At 43.5% G+C, this 25,923-nt stretch overlaps 1 protein-coding gene across 1 annotated transcript in view; it reads left to right on the plus strand.

Annotated features, from left to right (window-relative positions):
- Nucleotides 1–357: 357 nt before the first annotated feature.
- The window catches only part of cdin1 (CDAN1 interacting nuclease 1), a 57,599-nt gene continuing 32,033 nt past the window's right edge, over nt 358–25,923 (plus strand). The window contains exons 1-9 of the mRNA XM_030356754.1: nt 358–456; nt 695–813; nt 10,333–10,378; nt 11,501–11,565; nt 12,463–12,523; nt 15,172–15,244; nt 23,276–23,355; nt 23,598–23,647; nt 25,209–25,276. Coding sequence (XP_030212614.1) covers nt 713–813; nt 10,333–10,378; nt 11,501–11,565; nt 12,463–12,523; nt 15,172–15,244; nt 23,276–23,355; nt 23,598–23,647; nt 25,209–25,276 — 544 coding nt within the window. The 5' untranslated portion in view covers nt 358–456; nt 695–712. The remainder of the gene's footprint in view (nt 457–694; nt 814–10,332; nt 10,379–11,500; nt 11,566–12,462; nt 12,524–15,171; nt 15,245–23,275; nt 23,356–23,597; nt 23,648–25,208; nt 25,277–25,923) is intronic.

Raw genomic sequence — 25,923 nt, forward strand, 5'->3', positions numbered from 1 at the left:
TGATAAGCTAGGCTACACGCATGGATTCAACGATATAAATGATTAACTGAATAAATACGTATAAAGATTTAAATCAAACAAGACTAACACAAATGCAGACTAAATAGCAAATAGATATATCTGCATATGAAGGCGTGCTTACACGCAAAAAAAAAAGTTTAAAAAGGAGTCCTTTCATGCTTCTTTTTTGGGCAGATTTGGTTTTCTATGTCTTTGGAAAATAAAAGGCATTATTCATGCAAACATTGAAGTCCGTGCAGCATCAAAACAGTTCCGTAGAATAGCATGGTTGATCTGGACTCCGCCCTATCTATCTCTCAAACCAATTGCCTGCCGCTATGCTTAGTTCCCCGGACTAATCGACCAACCAGAGCACTGCTCTTAGGAAACCCTGTCCTTCAACTTCCTCGCGGGAAGCTATCAGGAAACTGTTACGGATTATTTCGTGCGTCCCTGGTAAATTAAGCTTTTTACTTGTTTACATTATTTGTTTAAAATGTATCTTTATCTTCTCATAATATACCTATTTGCTATAATATCAAATAGGCTAGACGTAGCAATGTGTGCGAACTGTAACCAGAGTTATGCTATGATGTGAAGCTAGACTGCATTAGCAACCTTTCGATTGTAGGCGCAGCTGCTTTTGACAACCTAGCAATCAATCAGCTGTCATGTTGTTGTTTACCTTTAACAGACACGGAACTGCACGAAGATGAGGCTATCTCGAGCCGAACATAAAGACATAGTCCGATGCACTGAGCACCTCAGACCTACGCGTCAGTGTATGAAGATACTAAAGGATAGATTTCCAAAGTAAGTATGGAATAAAAGTACGTTTTCAAAGCAGCTGCAAGTGGCAGATTCATTCTCACTTGTGTTCCGGCGGGCTAGAGTAGAGGAGATGGAAGGGGGCTTTTATTACCATGCAACTGTTATGTAATCTTAGGGGCACACTGCATAGTGTACAAGGATGGTTTCATTAAAACAAAAAACAACACGTGTGTATTTTTTACTATATATATATATGAAACTAGTAGTAGTCTCCTAAATGTATTTTTGTCATATTTATATCGCTAAGTCTCTCGATTTTATTATTTATTGCAATTATGGCTAATATTAATAATCGTTTTTCATTGCGCTACACTTGTTTATTTTTATGTCCCACCAAAAAGTATTTAATGACCTATTTCTAAATTTCACAATGCAATTTTATACTTTATTATTTTTTTGCATTTCATCGCATTGTTCATCATGCTGTTGCCTACTGCTCCGCCAAGCAGATGCTGCACAATAAGAAATCGAAGTGCAGGGTTAATGGCTGTGTTTGTGCCTCTCCTTGACACTGAGGGCCCTCTCCTTATTGAATGGAACACGTGTAGTCCCTCAAGGCCAACCCGGACACCACAGCTGATCCTGCTGAGGTCACTTGCAAAGTCGCATGCATTCTGGGCTTCCTACTTCTATTGTGCCTTAATCACCATTTTACAAGTAGCGATCAGGTCCCCAAAGGGGGGACACAGGCTACCTGGGTCCTGCCTTTGTTCTCACTGTCAGCATTTTGCAGAAAATTGTGTGCAAAGTGTATTCAATATGCGGGACGTATAGGCACCGCTTTTCAAAGAATCCGCATAATCGGGGCAATAACTTTTCCCCTTTATGTTTGTTTATAATGCAAACTTCCTGTGGCCAATAGTAGACCTTTCCCTGAAGCTTAGGAGGCCGCTGTTGGTTGAAGAAATGATGAAAGGAAAACATTTAGAATAGATTCATTCCAATAATCCTGCATCATCAGTATCTCCTGGGGGTGCTGGCCCTGTTGTTTAGTTTTGCCGGTTATTGTTATTATTTCGTTCACCATAACCAATCTTTGGGAGGCCCCTGCTCTTTTTAAAATCCCCGAGCCTCGTCACCGGGCCTGACGGACAGGAACAGCAGCAGTGTTTTCACAGCCTGCAAAATTATTCTGGTTGTCCAATCAGCTGAGCTGGGCTGTGGAGGGTTTGTGATTGGACTGGCAGGAAATCAGGCTCTTAAGACATAACATATCGACTAGGCCATCCATCATCTCTTAGCATGCGCCGAGGCACGGCAGTCAACCAAACCCCCGGCCCCCTCCTCTCGCTCCCCTCCTCCTTCCATCCACCCACCCCCCCTGTCCAAGAGGACTGCGTGGGAGCTCTGCCCGACACTGCGTAAATATTGGCCCTGCCTGAGCTGGCGATTTGAAGGGACATAGGGTGGTGGTGGTGGTGGTGGGGAGAGTTGGTTGTGGGAAGGGGTGGAATAACAGCCTTGCTACAAAAAAATGGCTACTGGAATTTTTGGGGTAAATCTGATGAAAATGAAGAATAGACTTATATCTGGGTATTGACATTTTTTATCATCCTGATAGACTTTTTTCAGATGACGCTGGACATATTTATTCATAGGCCTATCTATCATATGGCGTCTGCTAGTGCTGAACTGAAGCTGTCCTGGTGTCAGGAAGGATGCGCCATGTTTCATGCGGTGGAGGGGACTTATCGGTTTGTCATGGTATTGCTTTTGATATACCTTTCTTAAGCATAATCACAGCCATTGTAATCATTGCTTTAATTGGATGGGACACTCAAGATGCTTTGAACCAAATGATGGTGATATGTCCTTTCAGGCTAATTTTCACAGAAGGTCTGTCAGTCTTTCTGCCATGGCCATAAGTATGAATAGTGGGAGGAGAAAAAGGGAGGATGGCATAGATAAAGAAAGAAAGAGAGGGTGTGCAATGTGTAGTCCCTCATCTGTAACGCCTGCATAACACAGATGTTGGGAGTCATCTGTCAGCCAGGCCTCTCCTGCAGGGCCCAAGCTGCTCAGAGGGGAAAAGAATTGGACACGGTGCTGTCACTTTTTACCCCCGTTTACAATGGAGGGGCATGCAAATACCCTCCCCCCCCTCCTCCCTGCCTCCCCTTTCCCTCCTCCCCACCAACCCTGCCACTTCTCTCCCTTGCCCTCTCCCCAGCAGCCATATCCCGACTAGCACCAGGCTGCTGCTTGCAGCTACAATGAGGAGCAGGCAGTCAGCGAGGTGGCGGTGGGGGCTCATTGCAGGCCGGTTGTGGGGGTGTGGGGTTTTCTGACATCACTCCCGTCAGGCCATTCTCCAGCCGTGTATTAGAATTGGAAATGACGGTCTGCTCTCTGAGGCCTCGCCTGGATTCCCTCTGGTCTGAGACGGCTGGGTCGAGGGCTGTTGGGTAGGAGAACCACATCTCTGGATCCCTCCCCACTCTTTGTCCCCAGAGAGCGTCTGTGTTAGGGGGGGGTGAGAAAGTGGGAGGGGTCGTGGAACTCCCCTGGCATCCCCCTGGTGCTATATTATGAATGAATTTGGCCGTAATGATTATTCCCCTCCTTAAAACGCCATTCAGCTCACTCCTCATTTGGCCCTTTGAACATCAGGGGAGGGGTCTGTGTATTGGCCTGTAGAATAGGGCAGATGCCTCCTTTTTTGGATGGGTTAAAACGCTTAATAGAGCGAGTGTGACGTTACACCCTCCTTTAAAGGAAATATTTTCTCTTTTTGTGTCGCATACACGCAGTGGTTCTTGGCATGGAGTCCCGCCTGGATGTTTTAAAATCGGGCCCTAATGTGCCGTTTTCATCAGAAATGAGGCGGGCTGCAATATGGTGCCGTGGTCTGCTCAGGGAATATGAATGTTAATTAAGCATGCGTTCAGCCTTTTGAAATTCTAAAGAAATGTCAGAATAATGGATGTTAAGCAAATGTCAAGCATTTGTTAATTTCTGTTATTCAGGGTCCATCTACCATGATCCGGGAAGTAAAAAGCAGAGGCCATGATTATTGCGTGTGCCATTGATATGGTGATTTCTTGGCTGCAGATACTTGGGGTTTTGATGGTAATATTCCCGCTTGTGTAAAAGCTTAGGGATGTGCTCATTGATTATTTATTGTTGCCGTGGTGTTTAACTCTGTTGTGATGCTTGGTTTAACCTAAAGAATTTCCAAATGCCCTTCTGTTCATTTCCTTACTGTAACTTGCTAGAATATTAGTCATTTACCTTTTTTTTATGATCATAAGCCCATTATTTTATAGATATACCATCTTATAAAATTTGTGCGATGAAAAACTGCCCTGATTAAGTAGTACAGATCTGAATTCTAAATGTGATTGACTCAAACATTGGATCTTATACAGTGTGGTTGATGTTTATAAAAAAAAAATAGGTTTGCTTATATTTCTGCTACTTGGAAAAGGATTTGATGTCTGGAAGTGGCAAAAAACCAACCCACAGGCAGATCCTGTCCAAAATGTGTGTGGGCAGCAACATAAGCCTCCAGCATAGACGTCTCTGTACACAACCAAACTCGTACTGGCATAATGGGGCTTCCTGGTACCACCTTTTGGAAGTTGAGAAAACCAACTGACAATTCCAGGGTTCGGTGTGGTCAAATTGTACCTTGGAAGGATGAAGGGATTGCGTACATGCATGGTTGAGGCTAAAAGAGAGAGACACACCAAAGAGGATGCAGGAGAGGGAGCTTGCTGAGTGTACAACTTCATGCCAAGCTAAAGAGCTCATGAATAATAGATGTGATCAATTACTTGATTAGGAAGAACTGAAAATGACCTGATATCTCGGTGGAGGTAGTCCAGGCTACAGTGGGAAGAATTGTAAAGCCTGCTTGGCTCATTGGGCTAAAAAACACTGACCAAAGCTAAAAGCGAGCCGCTGCTTAAGTACTGTGTGGTTTAAAGTGATTAGAAAGGACACTGCAGAATATTCAAACCTGCGTTGCCTTGCAGTTTAATGCATTCACTTGTTTACCAGCTGCGGGCTTTCTATTTTAGTCTAAAGCTGTACATATAGGCACACTGCTATATAATGCTGCTGCCCAAACCAATATTTAATCCACATTCATTCCCAGTGAACCCCTATTTAGTCAGGCAACATCATGCACTGTTGTCGTATCCTTGGGTTCTCTAATCATTGTGATATCACTGGCAAAATAAGAATGAAAGAAATTGCTCAGAATAGCAAGTATAACTAGCTGCACAGCAGAAAATAGGACGTATGTCTCTTTCCACACTAATGGAGGCTCGCCATGAGACTGCGAATGTCATGGGCTTCATTTTTTTAATTCAGCATGAGGTTTCCACCACAGCGATGGACTGCAACAAGGCATCAGGAAGAATCATAATTAATGGGGTGAATGTCATGCAAATCCCGCTCGTTGGTGCAGTCAGCAAAGCGGTGGTGACGTCTGAAAGCATAAGGGTTTGAGGGATGTGGGTTGAAAAGTACTGCTCGGGCGACTTGTGTCGACTTTGTTCCTTCGAAACGCTGGAAGTGTCCGTACACTTCCCCTAGGCTTGGTTGATCTCTGGGTTTCCCTTGGATGAGTCTTTGTCCCTGAGTGTAGGGGTAACGATTGGTACTTTATTATTCTACCCCATATTTTTTGTTACCACAAAATTAGATGCACTAAGATTCCCCTGTTGATAGCAGCATGGATTTATCCATAGTGTGATTATTGGGTGTTTTTGTTATTTTTGGAATAACAATAATGGGCCCAGTCATTAATAACATAACATGTTAGTGTTACTAATAGCCTACCTATGCTATTAGCTCTAGATCTACAAGACAGCAGTTGTTCTTAAGGAAAACAGAGCGACACCGCTTGCACTGTAAACGTGTGTGCTCACATTGTGCAAGTATTTGTTCGACGCTGCATGACTCATCTTTGTTTGTTTCTATATCTTATCAAAATGTATTACATTTATACATTAAGGCCTTGAAATTTTGTTTTTTCCTTTTTTTTTGCTTGTGTCGCAGGCATTTGTCGCGGTGGTGCTAATGGTGGGTTTAGCTGGGAAACAGATGTTATCATTTTGCCTATCAGCATGTGTAATTAAAGTAATTTGCATATGCATGTGCACATATCCAATATACATCAAACTTTCTCCATATCAAATATTAATAGCAATGTAATGCAAGAACCTATATGCAAATTGTTTTTATTTTCTGTATACTCTTTTTCCTAGTCTATGACTTCATGCTGTAAGGAGGGACGTAATGCCTTATGCTATATTCAAGGCCCACAGCTCTCAGCTGTTTCTGTTATTCAGAAGTGACAAACCTAAATTGAATTAAATGACGACAGGCTGAATGAAGTATCAAAAGTGCCCATCATGACCACAGAAATGCCTCGCTTTGGAAAGATTGTGCCATTTCTCCCTCATCTTCTGAAAGATCCCTCCATTAGATAGACAAAAATCTGCGATGCCTCAATTAGCTCGCTGCATGCCCCGAAGTGTTGCGCTACGCACCATTCTCTGCATGTAGATCCACCAAATGCTAAGTACTTTCGCAGCATATGCCACGGATGCCATTAGCCAGGTGGCTTTCATTACCTAAATTACTGCTATCGTTTATAATAAATTATTTGTAAATAGGAAGATTCTGAATATAATTGATGGCCTGAAGACCCCCCCGATCCTGGTAATTAGCATACATATAAATTGCAATTGGCCTTTTCTTTCCTATGTCTGTATGTTTAAGACACCTTGTAGATACACAGGCTTAACTGAAGAGGCCAGTTGGGATCGTTCATTGATTGAAGAAGAACATTCAGCAAAAAGTTGTCCTTTGTTGTGCATGTTGTACTTTGACACATGGATATTTTGTGACCTAGTGAACACCTAATGCTCTGTATATGTGGGTGTGGTAATTATGGTCAAAGTGAATGATTTTTCGAGCCATTCATCTGTCTCCTAACCTTCTGTTAAGTCCTGTGTGTTGGGTTTCCTCTGAGATAATGCTTTTTCTTTTAATTCTTATCAATGTAAATATGATGTAATTGTTTGTCTCATTAGATTATAGTGATATAAATGTAAAGAAAATCTAAAATATGGTTTGTAAATTGAAATATTTAATTGAAGAACTTCTAATTAATACATTAAATTATTTATTCATTCAACATTTTCTTTGCTGTTATTTTGGTAATTGCATGTGCTGACTTTGTTACCAAATTGAGTATCTTCCGGGTTAAAGCTTCCATTGTCCCCTATATCATATGATCTATACTGGGTCTGGGTAGGTCAGATTCTATTTCATTTTTTTCATCAATTCAATATCTGTTGGAGTAGGGTATTTTCAGTTACAGTACAATTTTTGCTCCGATATGAAAGATTATTAAACTAATACTGTACATTGTACAAGGAATCCTCTATTCTGGTACTTCAAAATATATATTTTTACATGAAGAATTGACCCTTTAGCAGTTACATTAATGTCCTTTTTACTTTAACATGTCCAGCGCACAAGAATAGTGTCAAAGTTTTAAGCAGCCACCCAAGGCACATGTTGAAGGATTGATCTCTGGAGCGGCATGCACTGGTTCCAACCCTAGTGCACCTAGGCAGTACACTTACGACCCAGGTTTAATTCCCACCTGTCGTTACCTCTCTTCACCGACCTGCTTTTCTATCTCTTTTTTTTTTTCCCTGTCTAGATCGATCTTGACATTTCATGAATCGATATCAGATCATTCAAATAAAGATCAACTTGAATCGGTAAAGGATGTACAAACCCAGCTCTAAACTATAAAGAAGCTTATCTTTTAGCTTGGAGCAGGAGTATAAATCACAATTTGAGATCAACGCTTTAGGACTTCATTTATTTTAATGAATGTGTTTTTTTATCATTAAAAAAAAAAAAAATAAGGAGAGAAGTGTCCATGACACTTATATTTATAAGGTTCTACAAGGTAGAATATCCCTTTTTTTTAAATCCTTCCATTATGACCAAGCAAGCAGGTGGATAAATTACACAGACAAATCTAATAGTCTTCTGCATGCAAAACCATCATATCTCGATGGTAAGATCGGAAGCGGGGCTACATATTTTAGCATGAATTGAGCTTACAGCACCCCAGAGAGACCAGGTTGAATATACACTCATGTACAACCTGCAATAACTTACGATGAATGCATTTTAGACTTCAAAAGGAGGGCATTATTCAATACAATGCCAGTGTAAAAAATTGACAGACCATAAAACTCAGAAATGCACGTTTTTGATCCTGTTTCATGCATTCATCTATATATTCATACCTCCAAATTGATTATTTCGGCCTAATTCTAATGTTTCTTTCCACAGTGATTTTTGTATTTCGTATTTTTCAGTTTACTTAATACAGACTGGGGGGTAAACCGGAATACAAAAGGGCCCCCAAATGTCTTTTTTCTTGAAACAGATATGTTTTCCCAGATATTAAGGGCAGTTTATGTCCCTTTAAACTTAACAGAGTAAAGATTTAGCAATTAGGCAGTAATCACGCTCATTATAGAAAGTAATCCATTTAAGACCTAACAGATGTCTGTTCCAACTGGGGGATGGTTGTGGGCCCACTCCAACAATAATGCTATAATGTTGTTGAAATACTCAGGTGCGAGGTTGAAGTGGGGAAGAAGAAGAAGAAAACGTTTTTTTCTCCCTTTAAGTGTCCACATGTTGACAGTTGACCATTTAATGGGCCACTTAATTGCTGTGGCCCCTTAGTCCCTACATATCATGGTAAATTAATGTTGAGGGAGGCAGTCCTTTTTTCCCTTCTCTTCTGCCTTCAATGTTTGTTTTCTTTTTTCCTGATTTCTCCCCTATGCTCTGTCACAGAGGTGGATCGTAGCCATCCAAAATGGATCCAGAGACTTAAATTGTTGAACATTAGCCGCTCCTGGCCAGAGCAGTAAAACTGTTTACAACTGACATCTGGATAAGCTAGCACAAAGGCTTTGGTGGGCTTTTACTTTTATAACAGGCTGAAAAATTCCAGTGGTTAAACTGCTTTTTATTAAGATTTAGTTTAAGACTGGGATTATGGACAGAAATCGATGCATGAGATTCCTCTGGTTTCTTTGTTTACATGTCACATGGTCATTTGACAGTGCAGGGTGATTTATGTTGAAGGCCTGTAGACTCAATATTTCAATGCAGATAGGAAGCCCTGAGTTCTAGTCTGTATTTACATGCAGTTCTCAGGTGACTTGTAAAGAATAGTCCATTAAATTTAACAATCAAATGTACTGAGAACAGTATATGGAGACACAAGGCCCCTGGAGACTAGCTGTTTGGTATGTGTAAGTGGGTGTACATATGAGTGTGTGTGTGTGTGTGTGTGTGTGTGTGTGTCTGTGTGTGTGTGTGTGTGTGTGTGTGTGTGTGTGTGTGTGTGTGTGTGTGTGTGTGTGTGTGTGTGTGTGTGTGTGTGTGTGTGTGTGTGTGTGTGTGCGCGCGCGCGCATGTTTCTGCATCACTATGTTATTATGTTGATGGCTAGGGCGGAGGTATGCATCATCCAATTAGTGCAGAATCTGTCATTGCTTTAAATATTTTCAATTCAAAGGGAGCTTTGGGTGCTTGGGAGGTACTATTAGTAGGACAGTGAATCCACTGCCTGTTCTCCGGGTTTGCCTCCCTCTGCCAGGTGTTTGACATTGACTGGAGCTGGAGATGAATGTAGCTTATGGCATCCCAAGGAATTGACCGACTCCTGGGAACCGACGCTTCCTGCAGCGAAAGTTTCCATTTTCAAAGCAGCCCATCAGCTGCAGTGGGAGGGCACCTGAATACCAGAATACCCCATATGCCAGTGTTGACAGGCAGGCATACCCCTTCCACACCATCTCCTCCCATCCTGCAACGCAATCATGACACACACACACACACGCGCACAAACACAAACGCACACAAAACAAGAGGCATCTTCCCGAAGAGGACCCCCTCAATGCTAAAAACACACAGTGTTCGCTAATGCTAATGGTTTTGAACCCTCATAAATTATCAACACAGATTGGCCCTGGTTCTCTGCCATTTGATTTTTCTGAAACTTGGTTGCTTGTGTTGCCTCACTTACAAAACATTGCATTTAAATGACCGACAATGGCCTGGGGAGAGAGGTGGAAGAACACGCTTCGTTGGATGGGAGGAAGTTGCAAAACAAAGGAAACATAGAAATCACAATAAAAAGCATGCTTGTCTTGTTCTTCTTCCATCTATCTCTTGTACCATACACCTACTCCCCCACCCCTATCTTTCTCCCCCCCTCCGCCCCCATACCATCACTGCAGGAATCCTTTGTCGAAGGTGTTCATCTGGAACAACTTTGCCACACTTGTTTTCATGTTCTTTTAGATTACAGGGCAGCCGGCCCTGGCTTTGAAGCAGCACTTCCACCGCCTCTCCCCTCCTCTTCTCTCCCTTCCCCACCCTTTGTCTCTGTGCAATTCACTCTGGTAATTAACTTTGTCCTTCTTTTATTTGTTCCAGTCACTCGCAGTCCACTCTTCTGAGCATCTTCTCCCTGGAGTATCAGGTTAGAAGTTTTCTTCCTTTGTGAGCTCTGACAGGTGCCTAATTGAATGATGAATGTCCCTTTATTTCTTTGTAATTGAACTGCCAGCTCTCTGATTGGTTTGGTGGATGCCCAACCCCTAACCCCCCCCCCCCCCCCCCCCCCCCCCCCCCCCTCTGCTCACCCCACCCCCTCCCTCGCTTACCTTGTACCCCTCCCCGTCCTCATCCTCCACACACACACACACACACACACCCAAACGTACACGTACGTCGTGGGCCCTCGCCTCTCCGGAGTCTCGGTGGACGCCTGCCAAGCCTCCCCTTCCATCTGTCTAATAACATCTAGCCCCTGCTTATTTGGTGGACCTGTAATAAATTATGCTAAACCATTATTATTCTGACAATAATAATTTCCCTGCGTAGTGCGGCTGCGTGTGCTAAATGTTTGCTGACTCCACTGTCACTGCTGCTCTGCGCAGCTGACAGGGGATGATGATAAATGGCTGCCGCCGCAAGTGGCAGAAGGCAGCACAGGCAGAAAATGGAGTCATTTATCATCCCCCTGACAGGTGTCACTCTCGCCGGCCGTCTCTGCGGAATTACATTCAGGGTTTTTTCTTCTTGTGTGTAGTAGTTTTTAAATAAGTCTTTTTTTTTAACCAATGCTCTTCCTCTCCCATCCCCCAACCCCCTCCCTTTGCCTTAGATGGCAATTGAATTGCATGGAAATATGTTGTAAGTGTTGTGGGATGTGGAATGGGGGTCATTGTTTGATCGAATAGAGGGGAAATGAATACAAGGCTTTGAGGAAGAGATGTAGTGCTGGGGGAGGGGGGCCGAACAAGGTTGCCTTGACTCACTTTGACCCAGGGCAAACTTATTGAAATTAAATTACTTTGACCCAGGCTCCCTTGTACCTGTTCGTACACAATGGGTTTTTGGATGGCTGAGCATGCTATTGATGTATGTATGGTCGAAAAAACAAATATATGTATACACAGCATTGTTTTATAATCAAAAATATACTAGCAAAGCCCTTGTGTAGCATTTTTATTATTATAAGGATTATTTATTGAGTCACATGTTTGAAATGTAAAGCTAACGATAAGATTTTAAAATCGTTTTACTTCATTTACATCAGAAAAGGACAAAGAAGACCATCTCCCGACACCATGCACCAGATGTCATCGAGAGACACTACCAAAGGTACTCCATTACTCCCTATATACATTACTCTCTTGGTCTGTGTATTGTACTCTTACACATTTCTCATTCGATCGTTCCCCTTCTCGTCCTTCTCCGTTGTTCGGAGGAGGAAGAGGAAGACGTTAAAGTCATATGATCCGCGGTGGCCCTCGTGTTGAGAGGAATTGGTTCAGCCATGAGCGATATAATCTCCTCCAGTATCCACACTAGATCTCCAGCAGGCACCTGCTAAGCTCCACGAGCTGCTGGAGGTCTGTTGGGGTGGAATCTAATGCTCTTGTTTCCTTGTGCAAATTAACGCAAACAAGATAAATAAGCAAATCAACAACAGTTGGGTGTTTGCCTTACACAGGCTTATCATGGACTGATTATCTGTAATTCAATATAAAACAACAAAAAATATGAAAAAAAAACTGAATGCAAGCAGACCAAGCTCTTTTGCATACTGCAATTAGCCTTTATCTATCTTATTAAGCCTGGTGTTCAGCGAAAACAAGGCCGGGGTAATGCACCTCTAATCCACTTACGACAACAAACCTCCGCGAGGATCTGGCTAAGATCTGAAGGGGGAGCCGGCGCGTTAGCTGGCGAGGGAAAGAAGGCTTCTTTTGGCGGCGAGGGGTTAACAAACTATCATATGCCTTGTCTGGCTTGAAGGAAATCTGAGTCCCTGTAAGCAGTGCCGTTTAAACCGCACCGTGCCTGCCATATGCCATCCAGGGACCCAGTCACCGGGGACACGGACGTGTCTCGGCTGGCCTGATCCCTGTCCCCCCCCTGCCCCCCCCCCCCCCCCTCTCTCCCCCCTTCTGTCTGCCTTTTGTGGGCAATTTTCCGCCCTTTTTTTGTGTTTTTGTTTTGTTTTCACTGCTGCTGTTGTTCTTTGTTGTAATGAAGGTATCTGAGTGCAGCCAAGGCCCACCCTACGGCCCCGGTTCTCCTGGAGTTGGCCAATGAGGTATTGCAGGGCTTTTCCTGCCCTTTCTCTTTTTTGTTTAGTTGTGTATTATTTTGAAGTCTTTTGAACTCTATTACCTCTTTTCGTTAAGACTGATGGTCGAGAAGCGTCTTTACATCTATGTTCATTACAATTGAAAATGCCCCTATTAAAAAAAAAAAAAAAAGAAATGCAGTTGGGGGATGTGCTGGCACGCCTGTCTGTTAGTGATTATGAAAATTGGTGATAGTTTGCACTATTATCAATTATTGAATGTAATTAGCCTTTAACATCTTTTAAGCAGATGTTTAAATACTTTTGGTGTTTTATGCAATTTACCAAATTGGTGTTCAGTTACGGCAAACTGCGGACAGGTGATGCCGGGGTCAGTGGTCAAGTCTTCGCCTCAACCCAAAGGCTTTGAGCTCGTCTTTACTCTCCATAGATTTTTACTACATATAAAATCTATTGAATTCCCCCAAAAACATAAATACAAGAAAATGTATATTTAATTCCCGAAATGGTTATTCTGAAAAAGACACTGGCTATTTGAGGCTATTGTAATTATCTGTTTGATGATGGGTCATGACGCCCATTCTTCAGCTTATTGTCTATACTGTTTAATGTCATTTTTGTAATGACAATAACAATAGGAAAACATTTAGATGTATTTTAACCAAGCACACATTATCTTCTAGTAGCTAGTAGAATTTTTTTGACGATATATTTCTAACAATGGTTAACCATTAACATGGGGGGCATCTGTTCAATCTCCTCATGTCCCCTATCAATAACAAAAATAGTGGCAACATGCAAATGTCGGATAAACAACACGGTATGTATATCTCAGCACTTGTGATGCCTGTTAGCATAGGGATCAAATAAAACGGTACCTTGTAATTATTTTCTGCAGGCATTGTGAATGTTGGTCACACGTTAACCTCGCAGAAAGCCATGACTTGAGAATGGAGTTGGAGTAATGATTAATATGAAAATTAGGAGGATGCGAGTACCTGAACTAATCAGGTGGTCCTTATTCAAGCAAGGCCGGCGTTGATAATGTTGCCATTTTTCATGTGTCAGCTCTGATGTGGGTTTACCCGGAAATCTGCTGCTCTCATGATCTTGAGGTGAATGAAACTCATGGAAATGAATACATACACTTAGGAATGGATTTGGCAGAAACTGGGAAGGTTATTCAAAATAGATTTGGAATATGGAGAGAAAGGATCAGAGCATTGGAAGGAGAGTAAGCAGATTTTTCGGCAGTCCTCAGTTGAAATAAACAATATATGTTAATTGTTGACTTGATGTGATATTGGGACTGCTCCTTTACACTCTAATTGTAGTTACAATATTATTTTTTTCATGCAATGTTACGAAGATGTTAACAAATATTCCCGCTGGTAAGACTTTATGTAGACAGAGAGCTCTCTCCTGCTCTGCTGCTAGCAATATCTGGAAGAGGAAGGAAATGAAACACCCCCATCTCAGTATTGCTGAGGGCAAATTCACTTTTGGTTCCCAATTATGCTAACAAGACAGACACCAAAAAAATATATCCCTTGCTGCGGGACCATTGTTTCAAAACGAAGTGGCTAAGAATAGCAGGAGACTCTTCGCAGGGCTGTTTTAATGCCTTCCATGAAGAGGCTGGGTGATTTAGTCACTACTAGGAGTGTACAAATTCGACTCTAGGGATTCCTAACTTTCCCTAACTAATATAGTTCTGTTCTTTTAAAATTGACATTTTGCTTTGGATGTATGATTCATTTCACTGTACATCAATCATCCGAGCATCCAAAGGTTGTTTATTAAAATATATTGAAGTTCTTGACGGTGACTCTGAGGTTACTCAGCGCATTGCAGGCCGTATTGTTGCCAGGGTTCGACTACAAATGCAGAATTCGGTCTAACACACAGGCATTCAGCCTCACATCATTATCTTCCCCACCGGTAAGATCTCCCACCAAAAGCCACCCCGTCACACATCTCTCAAGGTGTCTCCCCGTTGAAACAATCTCCTTGCTATTAAGCGTTGCATTGTACCCAGAATTCCTTCTGGTATCTTTTCTAGGTTCCTAGAGTTTTGTCTCTTAGAAGTAGAATGATTAAAGCCCTTGCCAGTGCTTATTGTTGTCTGCCTTTTTTATTTTAAACAAGACTACTATTATCTATTTAGTATTTAGAGAGCGGAAGGCCTTTTTAAAAGGGTGTCTTGGCAGTGTAATACGGCAATTTTTTTTCTTCTTCTTGTGGGAAAGGTTAGTGCACAGCAAGAGGCGCACAGAAAAAAAAAAACAATCTTCACAAGGTTTGAGCAAAGTTGGGTCAAGGTTTCTGAAACTGGATAAGATCATTCAGAGCCATTAGAGCCCCTATTATCTATGTGACATCAGCCCGAGGCGCCCTCGCTGTGTTATTTCACTGCCGTAATTCTCCCAGCTCTTCTTGAAATATGTTAACACTTCACACTGGACATAGGGGGAATTCATTCTGAAGGCTTCTCAATGGAGCAATTCTCTCCAGACAATAGCCATTCCCACATACTGCCTCCATTGTGAAACAGCCTTAACTCTCGCTCGATGAACTAGAATTGGCTCTCATTAGGCCTAATTCTCTCTTTCTTCCGAGCTTTCCTCACACATTATTTTCCTATTCCTTCCCAGGTGGATCTCTCCCCTGCTCTGATGGCTCGCGTCATACTGGACAGGTACCTCCAGGACCCGCAGGGTGCAGTGCGTGAGTAACAAACATCTCCCATTTTCCAGCCGCTCCTATCTCTCCTTCCATCCGTCTTGATTGGACCACTAATCTCCTCCCTTTTATCCTTTTTCTCTCTCTCTCTTCCCTCAAGTCCTTAATTTTCGTTCCATCAGCGCCGTTGGGCGCTGTTTTTTCAGCCTGTCCTGGGTCTAATGAGAGACAGACCACTGCTCGTGTAGTGTGGTAGCGGCCACCTATAGGGCCTGTGACTGGCAATTAAGCATTGGGGAGGACCACCCACCTCTCAGCTGCAGTTTGGATCAATGCAGGCTCACTTCATCAGTGTTATTTATAACCAACACCCAGCCTGATTCCTAGCCCCCCGACTCATTCTCCTTCACCCGCCAGTGCATCCACCCACACACACACATGGGCGCCTACACACACAGACACACACACACACACACACACCTAGTTTTGAGTCTGGCCAACAAAAACAAATATTCTCAGAGAAATGTTGATGGACAAGTTGAGAGACTGAACAATTGCAATCAAATTCTTTTTTTGTCATTATTTTTATACTTCTCTCTTCTCAAGCAGTATACAGCCAATTTGACATGCTGTGACCCATCATTCAGTGTCATTTTTTTTTGTAATAAGTCTCTCCCGTGGATTTTTAAGTATTTGGTAGCCCTTTGCTCAGAGTCGAATGTATTGTGTCAGGAAGACGTGCCCATGGTTTAATCAAGGGGTTTTAAATTGGGTGTGTTTTATTCTGAACTTCGCCACAGCACCGCCATTTGTCAAAGTCAGAGACGTGATTGCTTTGGACCCGCCGTTATCCACCGCCTGTCAAAATACACATCTGAGTGGCTTGTACAACAGAACATCCATCCAGGAGAAGCTGTCTCAAATACCTTACGGAGCGCGCCCCTCCATCTCTATATACAGTGAATACAGATATACTACAATTGTGTTTTATTGTTTTATTGTATCTTTTACCCTATTTTGACATTGAGAGCCAGACACTTTTTTAAAAATAGCTTTTGGGTTAGTTTGGCAGTTAGACACATAGCACGGCCACAGTCGAGGCTTCAGCGTGAGCTTTGCTTCATTGGGAGCAGACCCTTTACAATGATTATGTCGAACGTGATTTTATTGCTTTATTTCGAAGCAATTTTCTTCAATTCAGATCTGAGATCAACTTTATTCTATACCATTAACCTTAATTACGTTTACAAATGCAAATTCTAATAATAATGGCACTATGCAGTACTATTTAATTGCAGCCCGCAAGCTAGAGGGTCACTTCTCCTGTCAGGCTGAGACAAAGCTTTCCTGCCTTTCCCCCCAGCAGTGACCCGCGTGCCCTTTGGCAATGAACCACTGCCCACGCAGCCTCCATGGTCAAATCAGCCTGTCTCCCCATGTGTATATTAGAGTTCTGTAATGTGTTTCCATTATGAAACAATGCCAGGATAATAGTCTTTGCTGGCAATTAGCTAACAGGTTGCTCTAATGCTATTGGCAGGCATATCCATCTTGCCCCCCCCCCAATCCCTTCCCTGTGTGAGTCTGTGTGTCCAGGGGGAGGGCAAGCAGGCGCATTGTGAAGATCAATAGCCTCCTATATAAGGGACATTACCCCCAACCAGGTTTAGGTGCTTGCCTCGGCCTCGCACCATCTTTTTTTATTCCCCGTCCTTTTCCCTTTGCATTTAAGAGACACAGGAATGGGGCCTTTGGGAGCGTTGGATATATGTACAATCACTAGCGCGAGATCAATACAGAGTTTTAAATTGTTTTCAGTCTTTTTCCCTTGTTTTGCTTTTGCTGGCTAGTTGGTGTTTTATCCACCCTCCAAAGTCCCCGACACACACACAGGACACACACACACACACACACACACACACACACACACACACACACACACACACACACACACACACACACACACACACACACACACACACACACACACACACACACACACACACACACACATTACGCCTGCCCCCTCTCCCCCTACAGATCCTCTCCCTCCCACCACTTCCCTCCCCCCTAAAGTATTGGAGGGCGCATCACTCATGCGGACTGAAAGGCTATCTGGTGGCGTATATAAATAAATCAATACATTCAAAGCAGTTTTTATTACGTATTCAATATGATATCAACATCCATAATGTCCCTTGCCTCGTGAAAAGATGCCAGCGAGTGAAAGGGACAAACAAAATGGTGAACTGGACGAGATAGGGCAAAAACAAAAGGTTTTCATTGTGCTACAATGCCATTGACCATAGGTAGATTTGTTCTGCTCACTCTGTCGTTGTTACATAATTGGTTTGAATTTGAATCAGGTAAATGTATGTTTAACTTGGAGTTGAGTTAACTGTTGAATAACGTGACTATATGTACAATTACAAGGTGATTGACAGTTGATTCAGGTGTAAGCAAGAGTTAGCGTACTATTTAATCGGCTGAATACATGTGTGAGGGAGGTTTCCGTTTATAGTTGTCTAAGTGAGCGTTAACAGTTGAATCAGGTGACTACGTGTGTAATTGAGACTGGGTTTTCGGTTGAATCGGGTGACTATGGTTGTAAGCGAGAGTTGAGTTAGGGGCTAAGTGAATGCAGATGGGAATGAACGTGGAGTCACATAATCAGATGTATGTGCTGTGCACATGATCCAGCACGTCCAGCCTTCATTGATCCTCTTGAATTAGTCCCTTTCCACAGAGGTGACATTGCGGGGTCAAACACAGGTGTAGCTTGTTCCATTTAGGTTTGATATTAGCTCCATACCTCTTGCTCACTACTTTCAGTCAGGCAAAGCTTTCGATGCATATTGTATGTGTCCGTGTTCAGCTTTCGGTTCTGCGGTACTAGTTACTACTTAGTCATTTAGGAGATTTATCTAAAAGGGTTTTACAGTGAGTTCAGATACAGGAGGTAATCACAGAGGAACTAGTGGTAGTTTAAGGATGCCTACTTGTAGGTTTCGGACATTTGGGATTGCTGCCAGTCAAACACCATATGCTCTGACCACTATCCTGCTGGGAGTGGAGGAAGAACTCCTGTTCCCAATCTATATCTTTGAATCCCACTCCCTACTCCTATGGTGACACAAGTTCACGTGCCTCTCGATATAGACTGTTCTTTTTCCGAAGAGGCAATTCTACTAGCTATTTGACCTTTTTCCATTTTCCCAAGGCCCAGCTCAGGATTAGATTGCTTCTCTCTGTTTTGTAACTATGCAATTTCGACCGGCCTTTTAAGATTTATTGTCACATTCCTTTACAGGAACCATGTAGGCAGGGTTTATACACGCCATGCATTTGATGTCAATTCTCTGTCGTTCCCAGTGTCTGCATTGATTCCCTGACACAATTCATAGTGCTCTCAATGTTCTTCCGATCAGGTGCTACACCGATAATCCAATACCTGATTTTATTTTGTCTATATTCTAAATCAAGTCCAAGATCCCCCCCCCCCCCCCTCCACCACCACCGTTCTACTTCCTCGTCTATTGTCATCAGGTTTCTCTCTCGCTCTCTGTCAATAGGGGAGGCTGCTGGAGTGTATTTATTTCTTCAAATAATGAGCGCAAGGGCCCTTCATTAGCAAGACGAGGGTAAGGAAGAGTAGGTGGCGCGTGTGTGTGTGTGTGTGTGTGTGTGTGTGCGTGTGTGTGTGCGTGCACGTGCGCCGGGGAAGTGCGCTGCGGCGTGGCACTTCACTTGACAAGTATACTAATTACTCCTTTTCAGGGGAGAAAGCTCCAGTCAGCCTTCGTTTCACTTTAATGGCCTGACCTAGGGAGACGCTTTCTATGGCACACCCTCCCAAGCATTGCTTCAAACATAACACACACACACACACACACACACACACACACACGCGCACACACGCACACACACAGGCACCAATGCACATGCATACACACACACATACTAGCGCATACACTCATTTATGCACACACTAAGGCACACACGTATGCACATACATGTGCACACACACTTGCACACACACACATACATGTGCGCACACTCACTTACACTTATACACACCCCCACACACACACATGCCCACAACTAGAGCCAGAGTCTCATTTCGCTGCTATCAGGGAGAATCAGGTGGAAGCGGATCAGTTCTGCCCCAGTAACCTCTACAGGGACTGGGCTCCTCCTGCACATAAGATACCACCACCACCACCACCACCACCACCACCTCCTCGTATCATCCACCTTCCACCCCACACCCTGCCCCCAGCATCACAACCATCGCTGCATAACGCTTATAGCAATACAAATAAACCCAACCACAACAACACCACACCACTATCATCATCACAGCACCATCTCTCTCTCTCTCTCTCTCTCTCTCTCTCTCTCTCTCTCTCTCTCTCTCTCTCTCTCTCTCTCTCTCTCTCTCTCTCTCTCTCTCTCTCTCTCTCTCTCTCTCTCTCTCCTTCCTTATTTTCCTATCTTCTCTATTTCTAGTCGTGCATGTGTGTGTCTGTCTCTGTGCGTGTGCATGCGGGTGCGCGCTTGGAGGGGGATACATTTAAAAGGGGGTAAATTGGAAAATCAAATGAGGGCTTTAGGCAGCCGCTGAGATTTGCAGAGCTGTCGACCACCACCGGCCGGCCTCATCCATCATGTCCCACAAGTAGTCAATTCCTCGAGTATCTGTAAATGTTTTCAGATATTAGCCAATTTATATGCTCCGAGATTCATCATGGAAAATCAGCTTTAGCGGCACGCATTATCAGGACCCGTCCCTCCCCTCTTGCTCCATGAAGTTTGATGAACGAGCTTACCCTCTTCACCCCCCCTCACCCCGCCCACCTTCTGCAGCTCAGTGGCTTGTGCATGGGAACAAGGGGGAGCTGGTGTAGGGTGGGGGGGGTTGTAGAAGATGTAACTGTGTGGAAATCCCCCCCCTACGCACACACGCACACAGACACACACACACACACACGTGCGGCGGGGGGAAAAAAAGTGGGCTTTTTAATTAATAAACAAAGTTGCAGTGGAGCTCATCAGTGTCGGGGCCAATAACGAGAGTCATCCGTTACCGTTTATTACGCTCCTCCCTCAACAAATGCTGTGCCCTAATGAGGTTTCTCAAACATTTTTTTGTGTTTCATATAATGACTTTTTCACCCCAGCCGGAAAGAAATGTAAGGGGGGGAGGGGGGGAGTAGTAACAAATGACACACAAGTATGAGGAGAGAAATCAAGCCAAGGTTACATTGCGGTTTCCTTTCCTTTTGGTGTGTGTGTGTGTGTGTGTGTGTGTGTGTGTGTGTGTGTGTGTATGAAACAGTAGGCTAATGGAAAGATGTTTTTGCGATTTGTTTACACTGACTGTTTTCTTTAGCAAATCCCTACGGAGGCGTTCTGCTTCCTCTGTTTTCTTCCTCCTCCTCATATCGCTCTGTTCAGATGTGTGGTGGTTGGGGATGGGGGGAGGTTGCAGAGAGTCTCAGTCAGAATTTCGAGCAACGCAGGACAATTAGGATAAACACCGGGAGTGTTTACAAGGTGCAAAGTGGCGACGCAAAGCTTTGTTCTCTACATGCGGGGTTCCTTTTAGATTATTCTGCTTCTTTGTGCGCAGCCGTGGGTGTGCGTGTTTTTTGGGGTTTGTTTTTATTAATGTGTATGTATGTCATTTTTTTTTTATGCTTGTTCGTGTGTGTCTATGTGTTTATGATTGTTTTGAATATTTCTGTGTTTTATAGTGTGTGTGTGTGTGTGCGCGCGTGTGTGTGTGCGTGTTAATGTTGTATGCATCTGCGTATGCATATTTCTGCCTGAATGGTTTCTTTTGTGTCTTTTGTATGTGTGTGTTCAATGTTTTTTGTGTTCTTGTATATATTAATATATATGTGTGTTTGTGTAGCGTCTGGAAGAGCTCGGGGTAGCATGGAGGAGCGGTGGCGAGCATGGCGGGGTGTCATTAATAAATGCATGCTGATGTCGGAGGCTGCAGCGATGCGAGGGCCCTGTTGTTATTTACTGCACTGTTTGTGCACAGCGGCGAATCCCCGGCCTGCAAATGGCATTACAGCCGGTGATGAATGGGCATTAGGGTAAACTCCTTTAAAAAGCAGGCTGATTTATTAGTGGCCCGGCCTTCCATTTTCATCAGGTCAATGCTTGGCGTAAATCCCAGCAATGTCAGTGTCAAGGTCACCGGTCGATGGCTATTTTTAGCCCTGCTGTGGCTCAAAACCACGAGCAGGTGGATGGGGAAGACAAGCGCCTTTGTTTTGTGGTCGAACCAAAATCAGCATAATGGCGTGTGGAAGAGGAGGGTGAGGGAAAAAGGAAGAAAGATGGGAGCGAGGGTAAGAAAAGGGAAAGCAACTTGGTCCGCGCTTCTTTTGTTTGTTTGTTTGTGTGTGTGTGTTTGTGTGTGTGTTGTGAGGAGCCAAAATGTGCTGTTGGTCAACCTCCAGTTATTAGTGTGAGAGTAAGACAAGAGCTTTAATGGCTGCCGTTTGCCTTGGGGGAGGTTTATTACACACTCCTATTTTGCAGAAGCAGCGTCAAATCTATAAAACGACCATTAGGAAGGGTAAAAAAAATCAATCAAAATGCCATTAAAGTGGAATAAGTTGCCAATATTGCTGATGTGGTTGCGGCTCCTTTGATTTTTCCTTCAGATTATTAGGCTCAGTCCAGCGGTGACTTTGTTAAGGGAAACGGGGTGTTGTTGGCGAGTGATACGTCTCCTTGCTTCATAAAGTTTGCTGCATCATATTTCCCCCCCCTCCCCACTTTATAGATTATCCATTATCATTTGTCATGAGGTGTCCTAACTCAAGGGGAAAATATACCCCCCCCCCCCCCCCCCCCCCCCAACCGTCCTTTATTTCTTTCCTCCCCCACCACCTGCACCACACTGTATGGATCCACATACGAAGGTACCAATCTCTGAGAAAAATGGGCAACGAAATAAAGCACACGACTCTGCCTCCCAGCTGTGGAGGGGGGGAGGGAGGGAGGGAGGGACAAGAGAGAGAGAGAGGGGGAGAGAGAGGTTCCCCTCCTTCCCATGACATCCCTCTTTCCCCATTTTATATATTTCAACCTTAGGAATAGTACATGAGGGATCACCTTACCCATATTTGTCCTTCCTTCCTGGTGCTGGGAGGGTTCTATGCTGATAGTCATCCAGAAGGGAGGGGCATACACAGATAAGGCACAGGGAAAGCCCAGGGGAAGAGAGGACAGAAATAAAGTGTTTTGCTGCATTCTTTTCCATACGTGTGCTACATCATATCCAACCCATAATAAGCTTAATGAACACAGATTCATTTAATTTTCAGTTGAACGCTTGTGTTTGGCGATAGTGGTCCCTTATAGATCTTTTAAATGAGCTGTCGAGTCGTAAACAGCTATCTACACATGCTATTATCCCACGGAGCTTATGAAGCTTGCTGCATTGTAAGTACAGACGGCAGCCATGCCTGAAATGTGGATAGAAACATTACACATTTTTGTTGGTAATGCCGCGAGTCTGTCAAAACCGGGTATATATATCACGAAGATTGCGTCCTTCGCCCATTTCGTCACACAATGATACAATCCATTTAATCCAAATCTTTTTAAGAAATGATTTAAGATTTTTCTCTTTTGCGGTTCCATGGCTAGGGGAATCAATCCCGTGTGCTTGCCATGCTGATTTATAATGTTAGCAGAGCAGCAGTAGGGGGAAGAGAGATGCAAAATAGTAATCATTCATAACATAGATAAACTATACAAGGCTCTTGTGCTCTGGACTGCAACATTTATCTATGGGGATTCTGCACATGCTTGAAGCAAACCAGCCAATGGACTAGTGCAGAAATATTGCACCGACATTGGCAGTCTTTAGTATCTATATTTCCTGTGTGTGCCCGATCTTGGCCAATCAATAACAAGCAGCCTATTGTATGCAACTTGTAATTGATTGCCTTGATAGACAAATTATGATGTTTGGGTTCATTTGTATGTCAAGATATTGAAATATATACCCATCTGTTTTTCTTGTTCCTTTGTCTTTTTGGTTGTCAGCATCTAAGCCAGTCCTCAATAGTATGCTGAAAGAGCCATCACTGATTCCAGACCAGACTCTAGCCAAGCACATCTACCAGGTAGGTTGGTATTATAATTAGTATACAATAATTATTATTGTTATTAAGATCAATTTAGATGCAGAAACTTGACATACATTAAAGGTGCTATTAAATTAGTGTGTTTTTATTATTTTATATTCAATCGTCATCCGTGCAATGTCACACAAGTGCTTTACCCTTCCCTACTTTACCTAACCTCTCCCCTCCTACCCCTTTGGCGCGTCATAATATTTCCTCCCCTTCCCTCTCCTCCTTTTCAGTGCACAATAAATGACTGCTGTTATGGACCGCTGGTAGACTGCATCAAACAGTATCCTATCCCATAAAATGTTAAGCCTGGAATTGACGAGAAGCTATTGAAGGGGATGAGATGTGCCTGGCTTTGCCTGACATAAAAGTTCTGCTTCAGCGGGGAGGCGTCTCATCTCCTGCCTGTCTGCCATCCCACTATCGCTGCTGCAGCCGGAGACGGAACGGGGGAGAAAAAATGAGCAGGATGAGGAGATTGGATGATCTGAATGCATTTTTTACTCTTTTTATGGAGGAAATGCTCCATTCCACCAGAAACTCTATAGCTTTGTGCTGTTTATTGCACTGGCAGCTCTCGTATATAGGTAATTTAATTGATGATTCCCTATTTCTCACAAACATCAGTCGGTGTCAGCATATAGTCAACGTTATAACACTGAGTATGGCGTATTACATCGAAAGCCTGTTTAAACGTTCGGTTCTCCTTGATACGAATATTTCCGGCTTTCTTTTGTCAGTAGTTCTTGATTGCAATTGACTACTGGACGACGCTAGATGCTCAATGTGCTGTACTGCATTATACTACTCTTTGAATATTTAATATATCCAGGCTATTTGGGAAACAAAACGGCCAAAGAGATAAAACCGACGTAGCCTTTGATCAAGAGGGGCTTTTCAAGCATGTGACCATGACGGTGTCTGTGTCCACGTACCGGTCTGTCATTGTGCCTGGACCTCCCTCAGCATGTGTGGCGCGCCGGGGGTTTCCGGTGGTTTTTTTGTTGTTGTTTTTTGCGGCCTTCTGTTTGCGGTCGGCCGAGCCTGTCCCACCGCGGGCCCTGAAGCCCTCCCCTCTTTCACGGGGGCGTCCCAGTCCCCTCTTTAGTCTCGGCTCGTATTGAGTCACTCCACGCCACAGAGAGCGCACGATAACCGCCCCACTGCTGTGGGCTTTGGAACAACTCCATCTACACATCACTAGATTGGCTCTAGTGCACGTGCGGGGCTCAGGGTATGCATGCATTAACCGGCCTTTGAGTGCTGTGCGTCTGTTCGGGGTACATCCCACGGCCGGAGCAGTTTGTTTTTGGGGTTGTGTTTTTCCCTCATAATAATTTTAAAGAATGATCTGGCCCTCGTGAAATTTCATAGGCCGGATATGGAGTCCAGGACATAATGTATTCACATAAAGGGTATTCTATAAACACTTCTGATCTATTCAATAAGCTGGCTGGTCCATGGGCCGTCTATTCATTTTCATTACATTCCCTATTCTGCTCGTTCAACCTTTCTTACTTGTTAAATTAAACCTCATTAAGTTTGACCTGAAAAGTCCGCCTCTCGCTTGGGAGGTGATGGTACCTGTGGATCAGTGGCGTACGGAAGCAAGGCAATAAGTCAAAGAAAGCAACATGCCACTGAGCCACTACAAGGAGAGCTTTTGGTTTCCCTAGCAACATACCTGTCTGATGGATGCTTTTGCGTCCTTGCGTTTAAATATTTCATTAGAACTTCTCCCCGCACACACACTATCAGATGTTGTTGTTGTTTCACTACTAATTAATTATAATCTGATGAGATGCAGTCATGCCTGTTTGGATTCCTTGACACCTTGCCCCTAGTGCCATCGGCCAGGAGCACGAAGTCTTGCTGTGTGACAGGCTGAAAGAGAGGAACCTATCCTTTCTGGGTAAGCTATCCCACTAAACCCAATCCCATTGTATCCATGTTGTTATCCGGTTAAAGGGAAACCTGGAAATGAGTGATGTAGTGGATGTTATCTCTTATTGATCTACTAAGAACCAGCAGGTGTTATTGAATATCCACACCCCCAGCCGCCCAATGTTTAATTTATACCACGGCCCGTAATGAATATTTAAAGAAATAAGAGCTTCAAAGGCCTGGGTCTAATGTTTGTTTAGTAGCCCTGGCTTATCCTCCTGGGTCAATCCGCCACTAGGATTTCTTTCTAGAGATATACAACCTCGATAAGGTGTCTGTGGGGATCACACTTTTGTTGTCAATTGTGTGCCTTAGATAATTGAGCTTCAGAATTACCATACACCGCACACTATCGCTTGTATTTTAACCTGATGTACAGGTACATGGAGAAATTTTCTTTGTAGCCATTGGTTCAAAATAAATTATTTGAGGATATTGTTTTAAGAGATCTCCAATGGTGTACAATCAAATACGTTTTAGAGGGCCATTTTAACCCTCTCCTCAAAGCAATCATCAGTTTGGCTGCAACTGATTTAATGGATGAGTTCAACATCAATATCTTGGTCCAGATATATATCAGGATAAAGAGTTTTCTGGTGGGGGGAAATGGTAAAA

This window comes from Gadus morhua, chromosome 5 (assembly GCF_902167405.1).
Source record: "Gadus morhua chromosome 5, gadMor3.0, whole genome shotgun sequence".
Lineage (NCBI taxonomy): Eukaryota > Metazoa > Chordata > Actinopteri > Gadiformes > Gadidae > Gadus > Gadus morhua.